Source organism: Notothenia coriiceps, unplaced genomic scaffold (genome assembly GCF_000735185.1).
Source record: "Notothenia coriiceps isolate Sejong01 unplaced genomic scaffold, NC01 NC01_scaffold00006906, whole genome shotgun sequence".
NCBI lineage: Eukaryota > Metazoa > Chordata > Actinopteri > Perciformes > Nototheniidae > Notothenia > Notothenia coriiceps.
Window position 1 is genome coordinate 25,658 of NW_011339607.1, and position 10,248 is coordinate 35,905.

The following is a 10,248-nucleotide window of genomic DNA, read 5'->3' on the forward strand; positions in this document are numbered from 1 at the left end:
ACGGAGACTGTGAAGTCCACCGCAGACGGACCACTTTTGGACAAAATGTCCTTTTCCATTAAAGGCAGCTCATTGTGGAATAGCCCTCCCAACTGAGATACCGGGATTGTCCCACTCTCAATAGCTTCAAAGGTCAACTCAAACAATGGTTGAGAAACAAACATACGTGCGATCACCGCTAAATGCACTTTTGTCCCGATAGCAATGAATAAATGAAATGGCTTTTGACAATAAAAACATTAAAAAATGTCATCTGTGGAAGCCGTAGCGCTGTAAAAAGCACGACCAATCATCTGAGCCGGCCCGGATAAAATAACTGGATGGCCTACCTGCCTGTCAGCATCTGTGTGTAACTTATCTCGTGCCCTCATTGGTCATGTGCACGTTCGTGTGTGTTGGAGGAGGGTCTCTGTAAGGAAGTGGCAGATCTTTTCCGGCAGTGTATTTTCAAATTCTCGCGCACTCGAGCTGGTTTCTCCATTCTTACCTACCCCACCTTTTAATGTAGTACATTTTAGAGAGAACAATTAATACATTTACACATGTGTACTGGTGTGAGAGATGGTTGCCTAGCTACTGGACTGTGCTTTCTTGTGCGATGGCCGCTCTAAAGTTATATGATCAGTCCTAGGACCAGACCTGAACCTAAGCCACACTTTATTTCAAACTTATTTTGTCCCGAACAAGAATTTTAGCTGTCCCAAAGTCTGTGCAAACAATTCTAAATGTTGTCCTTTTACATTGTTTTGTCAAATCTGGTTGTTATTTACATAAAAAGACACCATTTAAATAAAAATAAACAATGTATTTACATTTTAATGTTTGCTTTGATTAAAAAAAGGGTTATGGAATTAGTAGTTTGAATGATGTATAATACGTTAATCTAGTGTAAGGAAGTTAAATATGGCATCCTTTCCCCTCTCTGTTTCAGTTGTTTGTGCTGTGAAAACATCTCCTTTGAATTTAATTAAACGGTAAATATTTAAGTTTCTTGCCAAAATGACATTTGAACACACTTTTGTTGAGGTGATGGCCCATGTACTGGGGCTCAGTCCGTTTGATAAAAAAATATTACCTTATACAGTTATGTGACATTTGTTGACATCATACATTTAATTGAAGTCAACTTTTCAGTTTTTTCAGTGCTGCTGCAGCGGACACATGCTCGAATCCGGCCTTAACCCATGTCCTTTTATGTTTCTCCCCTTTCCCCTACCTCTCTGTTTGAACTGGCCCAAAAATTACAACTTTATTCGATTTGAAAAAGAAAAAAATGCATACTTGCTCTTAAGGTTTGTGACTTCTCACCTAATTTGTAAACCCATACTCAAGTTGTTATTCTACGACTCTTTAAACTTCTACTTAAAGACTTGTTATTACTCAACCCGTATCTGATTCTATCGCAGAAACAAACTTTAGAATATCTGAGAATAGTAAATGCTCTGGGGATTTAAAAAAAGCCTTCTTTTCAACCTGGCAACAAAGTGCTGTTTTTTGGTACCTCAGGCCTTAACAGTAACAATTTAGCAGTCATGGAAACTGCAGCAGTGATAACATTGTCCCCTGGCTCCAGTGTTTGAAGAGGAAACTGCTGACTAACTTCCTGTGCTCAACATTATAATGCAACTGAAATGAGTTGTCTGGATCCCTTTAATTCAAGCAGCGACTTATTTCCAAACTTCCATTCTTATCTTAACTTTTACTGAGAGTTGTCTCCACATAACTACTCTCCACTGAATTTACCTTTCATGAATCCATCTGTGAAACATTTCTGTCTGCTTTCAGAAATACATACAGGAAAATAACACTACCTTATTTAAGTAGGAAATCACATTCTCATGGCAGCATTGTCACTTTATGTTCTCTTGTTGGAGGCAGCTTTTGATAACGTCATTGATTAGGCTGGGTTAGCAACGACTTGTTAGTTTGGCTTGCCTGTCTCATATTCAAATTATGTTCTTCAATCGACATCATCGGTAGGGCTCAGAAAGGTTCAGTTGAAAGGTTGATATTTTCACTTTCTCTTCAGTACAGTTTTCTCCCTTCTGGCGGCGCTACAGAGGACTGTATGCCAGAACAACCTGACACAAACAGTTTCATTTCAAAGACTATCATAGCTCTAATTTGTGTATTTTTAAATCATTGCATGCCTACATTTACTATGAAGTGGATATTGTTGATGTCACATTGTACTTGCATGTCTATTGGCATTCTAGTGTAAGTTGCTTCATTAGATTAGTCGCTAAATTACATGTTATGTACCGGTAAATGTCCTGCCTTTTTGTCGATCAACACCTGTGAAACACCTCGTCAAAATGCTGCAGTTGAAAATTGACCAGCTGACTAAAACTGGCACATATACAGAAATATTGATAAGTGTGTGCTTTAAAAAAATAAAATAAAATATAGGGCCTTATTATTTATATTAATAATTTTGAATTTCAATTTAAAATGAAGCTCAGCGCAAGTTCAGACAGGAAGACCTATCACTTCGTATTGCACGTCATGGCAATACTCGCTCCCTTCACTAAATGATAGGGAGCGCCACTCCTCAGCTAACCTATCACTTCCCTCCATTCACAAGCCTAATCATCGCACCTGTTAATCCCTCTATATATGCTCTCCCCTTTTCCATCAGCTGTCTTCCAGGTGTCAACGCGCAACCCTCCTCCACCCCTTCGCCTCCTGCTTCCAACTCAGGGCCAAGCTCAACCTTCTCCCTTCCAACCGGACCTAACCACTTATCACCACCACCAGTGTCTAGACCCAGGGGGGTTCATCGGAAACGGTTCTTTCCTTCCCGAATGACATCCTACCAAACCTGGGCCTAATCGCCAAAACACCATTTCATTCACTTGCTACAAACTGTCATCATCATGTTCATTTATATAATGTGACCCGATAATAAACATGTATTCCATACATCACGTCTCTCCTGAGTGAAATGTTATTAGCAAGAACATAACAATATATCAAATAGATTACTATTTGCTCAAGTTGTACTGTATGCAGCAATGGCATGGAGGGCTGAAAAGCATTCTTGCTACTTTATAATCGGAGTGAAACAAGAAGGACAAAATGCTTCATAATGAAATCAACAAGAGGGTAGCCACTGCCCTGCGGCTACAGCTATAAATATCTTGCTTTCCACAGTTTTGAGAGAGATTTAAATGGCATTAAGTAATTGTATTTCTTCTGGCTGGTTTCATCCTCATCACATGCTGCTGGATTGACAGAAAGCCCTGCCTCTTGGGCTTAGAAATTGCACCGTTTCTGGACTGCTGAGCATAATGGAGCCGTGTATAGCACAGCAGAGTGCTTAGTGAGGGAGACATCTGATGATGAAAAGGTGATGAAGGAGGAGCAATAGTTGCTTCACTACCGTTGAACAAGGCTGGACAATAACATTGGTGTCACATATAATAAAAAATATCTAGTTCCACTGCCAATTACTGCTTTGTGATTCTATATTGCACAAGTAAACTGCAATTTGAGATTAGACCAATTAACCATTTCAGACAGCTTCTAAAAAAAATATTTTAACTGTACACATTTAAAAAAGAAAAAAGGTGAAACTCAACTTGAGTTGAATGGAGGGATTTCTTGGCCACTTGGTTGGAATACTTTCATCAAGTTCCTACAACTTCTAACTATTATTAACACATCTAGATTACACTAAATTGGTTTTGTTTCTATTCACCTTTTTAATTGTCGAATAATAACTGTCAGCTGTTCCATTATGCACAACAGTCGGTTCCTAACATTGACTGAGGCTTGGTGCTCGACAGTAATTTGCTAGACTGTCCATAACACTGTAGGAAAAGCACAAGTCCAGATAGATAGAATTTCCTTTAGCTTTTTCAGTTTAAGGGTTCTTGCATTGTGCATACTGACTCAGGCCTAGCACCAAGGGGGGGCCCATGGCTCATTGAAAGCTGGAAACTGACAATTAAGAACTCACAAATTGGTGAATCGCGGTTAATAATTAAATAATAAAGAAAGCTCATTTCTGTCAGCAGTACAGACTTTCTGTCAGTCAGACGGTTAGGTAAAAGTTGAGATAGCTATCATGTGAGGAGTATTTACTTAAACACTTATTTCTTTGCATTTATTTTTAAATAACTTATAAAGCAGTGTTTGAACCAACCTTAGTCATGGGTTTGTTTTAAATACAAACATTTCAATATTCCTTTAACACTGTCACAGGCATATTTTTATTAAATGATTAAGAAAAATCGCCAATGTGCCCTTTTATTCATTTGAGCCCCTTCCTCTGTAACATCCTCTGCACGTACCTAGTGCCCGAGAACTTCGAAAATCTGTCGGCATCTGTATCGTTTTCCGTTGAGTGAAATTCCAGGCACACATACAGCATGTTACGTACAGATGGGGGCATGTGGCTATAATTATTCAGCAAGATCAATAAGCTGATGTGCCCCGCCCAATATTATTTTTACATTGGGCCCGCCCTTGTTAATCAAATGCCCGCCCACAGATTTGTGTCTTCCGCCGGGTCTGTGCTGACTCACTCTCACACTGTCATGGCTTTCTGGGACACTTGACAAAAGCTGTGTTTCACTTAAAGATTCCTAGAAGAATATGCTAGTGCTTACCTGTATATCAGGACCTCATCATCAGAGCAGTTGTACTGGAGCTGATACATCTTCACCTTGGGAGATGATTTGCTCACTGTCCAAGTGACCAGCGCGGAAACTGCTGTCACCTCAGAGACGGTCACAGTCCTCTCTGGTTGGCTCTTTGGTGCCCCTTTGCTGATCCTTGTGGTCCCTGTAATATCAGAGAGGCGTGACTTCGGTGCTGATGGCTGCCCAGTGCCGTTGCTGAGGTGGGGGAGCTGAACGATGGATACCTCCACAGAGGCGGTGGACTCCCCTGCCACATTAGCAGCAATGCAAGTAAATGAGCCAAAGTCCTTGGAGGTGGTGATGGTGATGCTGAGGGTTCCATTGCTGTATACCTCGGTTCGGGAGGAGTTTCCAAGCAGCCGATCCTCGGGGGAGATCCAGTGGATGGTAGGAGCAGGGTCGCCAGTTGCTTCGCACCTTAGGCTAGCAGTCTGGCCCTCCAACACCAGCATTCTGTGGGTGTGCTGGGTAATAAGAGGTGGCTGACACAGAAACTCCTCCTCCTTCACGTTCCAAAAGTAACGACCCTTCAGGGCAGAAGGCGAGGCACACGTTTCCAAGTCATCGTCTCTCTCAAGCCTCCGCAGCCACAGCATCTCACAGTTGCAGTGCAACGGGTTCCCGCCTAGACTGAGAGACAGCTGGGGAGCGTAGGGTGTGGTCAGGATCATTGAGTCCTGGGCTCGGGCAAAAATGGGGTCTGGTGGTAGCTTCTGCAACCGATTGGAGGTCAAGTCCAATCTAGCAAGTCTTTCCAGGTCAGTGAAGGTTCCTTCTGGAATAAAGTCCAACAGGTTGTGGTCCAGACTGAGCTGGTGCAGGTTGATCATCAGTCGGACTGAGTCCCAGGGCAGGGACATCAGGTTGTTGTAGGAGAGATCCAGATCCTCCAAGGTGGGTGCCAGGTCCTCAAAGGCCTTGTCATGGATGCGTCTCAGCTGGTTGTTGTTAACGATGAAGTGCTGCAGGTTGACCAAGCCTCGCAGGTCATCGGGACCCATCTCCACCAAGCGATTGTTATCCATATGAAGTGAGCGCAGTGTTTCTAAGTCCCCAAAAGAGAAGGGCTGAATGTAACTGATGGTGTTTCTGGACAGGGTCAGGTCTACCAGGTCAGTCATATTGGCAAAGTCCTGTTGCGTGATGCGGAGTATGTAATTTCCTCCAAGACGGAGCTCCACCGTGCCTTGGTCAATGTCCGGAGGCACGAATAGAAGGCCTTTGGAGGGACACAATGTCCCCAGGGATTCAGACAGATTCTGGCACACACAGTACTTGGGGCATGCATTGGTGGTCATCACTGTGGCTCCCAGGACCAGCAGGCACCAGATCATGTGGTCCATGGTAGAGTCATACATAGGAGCCTGGGGGAGGAACACAAAAACAGAGATAGATGAGTTATAGGGATTATTTGCAAATGTTATCATCTTTCAAACGTTATCATACATTCAACAGTGCCCCCCTGAAAGACCATTCATGTGAAACATTCCTTGATGAAGACATTAAGTATACTAACATTGTATCAGGTATTTAGGGGCAAGAAATATCAGGTCAACACGTTTATGACATTTAAAAAAAAACTTGATGCAAGGGCTCAGCTTAAAATAAAGCTATGCCCCAAGAGTACAATCTTGGTATTGCATGATGTTAGGAAGGACAAAACATTCTTAAAATGTGTTAAAAATAGTAATCTCATGTTCATAATAATAACATGTTCAAGGGCAATTAGATTTTTGTTTACAATAACTATGTTTCCACATATAAAGAATCTGGATATTGACATGCAGCATCTTTTTTTTGTCAAGGGCATACATCTTGTGTTTGCTTGTACAGTGTGTTCCATAATGGAGTTTGTTGGTTTTTGGCCCTCAGGGACACTGAAGTAACCTTTATCTGGGATGTCATGTGACCCAGATCCTTTTCTCTGGTTGGATATAAAGTATCCAACCAGAGAGATGTGCTGTGATCAGAGAATACCCTGCTACAACACAAGTGGAGATCAGTAGAAAGCAGGCACTCAGAAACGTGGTGTAAGCTGCAACACATGGGATTGTCATAAATCAGCATATCTCAGTAGTCAAATAAAATTGGGCCATTCCAGCCTACTAAACATGATGAAGTCTCCTCCCTTGTTATGCAGCCAGCTAGATGCAACCATGCACCTGCAATTTCATTCATAATTCATTTTTGCACGTGATAATCTCTCTGACAAACAGTCTAATAACTCTGATAAAGACAGCCAGCAGCCTAAAACAGAAATTAATTCAGTGTACCTCTGTGCTCATTCATTTACATGCAGTGCCATTATTCAATATTATTATTCCAAACAAACACGCGGATAAACAGCATGAAATACAAAACAGAAAGCTTTGCAATATAAACTGAGATCATCCCTTCTTTTCTTGCTGGCTCTCACCCACACATAGGCAAAACACACATCTACATCTTTACAATGCACATCTATACACACAGATGGCTGCATACACCATCACATTACCAAGTCTGTGATGAATCCTATTTTTGCATTCAGTTGGACTAGCTCTACCCTATCAACGGCATCTGAACACAAGATGTTCTGCCACATAAAGCTTCCCCTGCTTGATATGGTGGTAAGATAGATTTTCTGATGGTTGTAAGTGTAACCAGTCTGTTAGGTGTGTGAAAATTGGACCAGTATTCCAGGTTCTTAAAGGATGGGTAATAAATGAAGTCGAACACCAGAGTAAGGAGTGAATACTGAGATTTTATAAAGAAAAAAAGATATACATTGGCACAGGAATAAACAACAGTCTAAATATTTTCAATTGTTTTTAAAGCGCTTGACACCTGGGTACACCCCAAATAAAATACAAATAAACCCCCAAAAGAAAATAGTTTTTTGTTCAGTTCCTGTAAGGTCCTCTCAAATTCCTACCACTGGTAGCGGAAAGATGAGGTGTTCAGGTTGTCATTGTTAGCTCGCCATCCCCCTCGTCAGGGAGAAAATCCAGAGTCCAAAATCCAGAATCCAGAAAATCCAGAATCTTCTTATCCAAGGGTATCATGAAAACCCAGCCGAGGAAAATAAAAATAATAATCAAAACCCCCGCTTTCAAAGGCAGCTCCAACCCGCAACGACAGCCCCAGAGATTGGTCAACCGCCGTCCTGGTCAAACTCTTAATGTGCGCTGAGACGCTTAAAGTGTCTCCGTTCTTCCAGCGTGACGCTGCTCCCTCACACACACATTTCCAACGTGCCCTCACCTACCTGAGTGAGGAGGCGGGACTTGGCGGATTTTTATCCAACTGCAATCATGATTGCGTTATGAACAAATGAGCTTTGTTCTTAAAAGTTGACCATTTAACTAAAATATACTATAAAATAACTAAATAAATAATACATAATTATTAACAAACAAAATACAAGAACCTTGTAACCTTGGTTTATCCAGTGGGTTACATAAAGATGCTAAATCGTTGAGTGTAACAGCCAGGGGGATGCAAAAGAAAATGGTAAGCCAATGGCTGACTGTCAGGGATAACCCCGATTCCACCGGGTCCGTCTGCGTCGGGTCCGTCTGCGTCGCGTCACGGCTGCGCCACGGTTTTGGTCCGGCCTCCTCCGGCGTCATACCCCACCGGGCGCGTTTCAGAAGCATTTCAGAAGCGGAGCGTCTTGCGTGCCGGCTCAGAGTTGTTGTTGATTTGGGCATATTTCCCGGACAGGCTACTTCGTACAGACAAAGTTAATAATAATTGTAATAGTCCAGTTATAAACGACATTAATCAAAGATGTGTTGCTGTATTTTAGTGGTAAAAAAATGCATTCATCATCATAATTATTCTATATATATAATTTACACAGTGCCTGTAAACCGGAGGAGAACGCTGGCATTTCTCCTCCTACTTGAAAGACTACGGAGGGATAGGGTCTGCAAATTAGTTTATTTTGGGGATTGAGTGGATGCTCTGACCGGTCCACTTCATGCCCGGCGCTATGTAACGCCTCACGTCGAAAAATAGACTTGAATCCTATTTTGAGCGGAGCCCAGCGCCGACACGCTTCTGGGACGCTTCTGAGCCGTAACCAACCCGATATCACGGCAAGACGTGAAAATGTGACGATTTACCATGCTGGGAGACGTGAAGATGTCACGATTTCGTCCCTTCAAACGTGACAGTTACACGGTATTGTTAAACCCTTGTTAACCAGTGGAGAAATAAACGGAAATGCCAAGGAAATGCTACCCCGACGGTCGGTTGTTATTGTCAATATTAATATAATAATGATTTATTTTGTAATAGTCACACTCAATTACGCCGGTTTTCTTGTTTCCCCAGCTGGTCGACACCTCTTTTAGCAGAAACAAAGGCTACATTAATGTATTAAATCGATGTTAATCCATGCGTGTGGATGTGGAATTAACGGACGTGACGTTGTGCGATTGAGTTGCCAGGCAACAGCTTCGGTTCATGTTAATTTACAAACTCTTCAACTACAACCGTAGTTATATTTAAAAACATGTTAGAAGGCCTCACGAAATACTTTAATGCAAATTAAAATGTAAATGTGAAGGAATGTGTGTATAACAAAATACATCGGTGATAAACGAAACCGGAAACTGACGTAGGCAAGATCCTCAGCTCGATATTTGGATGGTTTAGCCGCAATGCATGCTGGGATTTGGTGTTTATGTGATATGAAATCTGAAAACGTTTTTTAAAAATAAAATAATACTTTATTCCGAGTGTGCTTGCTTTTCTCTTTGAAAGTCATCATATAACGGCATTGTAATACACGGTTCGGCTGCATTAAATATTACATATCTGCAGTGCCTGAGACGGGTCGGTAATGTAGTGAACGGAGTAGTCGGTGTAAAGAATATGATAGATGTTATCCAAAGTAATACCTGGTCAAATGATAACTCTCCTGTGGAATACCTATGTTTCGTACACAAAGGTTGGAATTTCTAAGGATTCCTTCTTTATACGATCACGAAATATTAGGAATCCAATCTAATTTTAATGGTTATTTGGTTTATTATTTGTTTATTCACGGAGACTTGTATCAATTGTAACGTCCTTTCGTTATATAATCTGCAATTTTCAAAAAAAAAGTCCGAATTATAAATAGAATCTGATGTTTAGCAGTGTCACACACGACAAAACGAGACGTACACCACTGGTAGTTTCTACCAAAAGTAGGGAGGTATTAAGAAGAAGATATGGGGTTTCGAAAAAAGAATGAAGTTTCTTTCTGAATTGGATTCATGAGAGGAAATTTACAATATCTTAATTCGGAATAATTCAAACAGACAAACGTGTAGGAGGATAATTTTAAGATTATTATTTTATTAGTTAATTATTACCGAAATTGTGGTCCACAGAAAGATAGTCGAGACGTGGCAATACAACATTTATGTCGGATAGATGGTTAACCTAGTTTATATTTTCAGTCGGCTTAAGTCACAACTATGACGCTCCTCTGGCATAACACACTTTCTTTACATTCCTACGAACAAATTAACGAATATATAAATACCTAGGTGCAGTGCAAAAGTCAAAAACCGCGTCAGTAAGGACAAACAGATCTTCCAGGAAGAATCGTCCCGGAGATATTTAT

The 10,248-nt window shown here is 41.3% G+C and overlaps 1 protein-coding gene across 1 annotated transcript in view; it reads right to left on the reverse strand.

The window, feature by feature from the left end:
* Positions 1-6,164, reverse strand: part of lrfn2b (leucine rich repeat and fibronectin type III domain containing 2b) — a 14,400-nt gene extending 8,236 nt beyond the window's left edge. The window contains exon 1 of the mRNA XM_010769288.1: positions 4,614-6,164. Coding sequence (XP_010767590.1) covers positions 4,614-6,073 — 1,460 coding nt within the window. The 5' untranslated portion in view covers positions 6,074-6,164. The remainder of the gene's footprint in view (positions 1-4,613) is intronic.
* Positions 6,165-10,248: the final 4,084 nt, after the last annotated feature.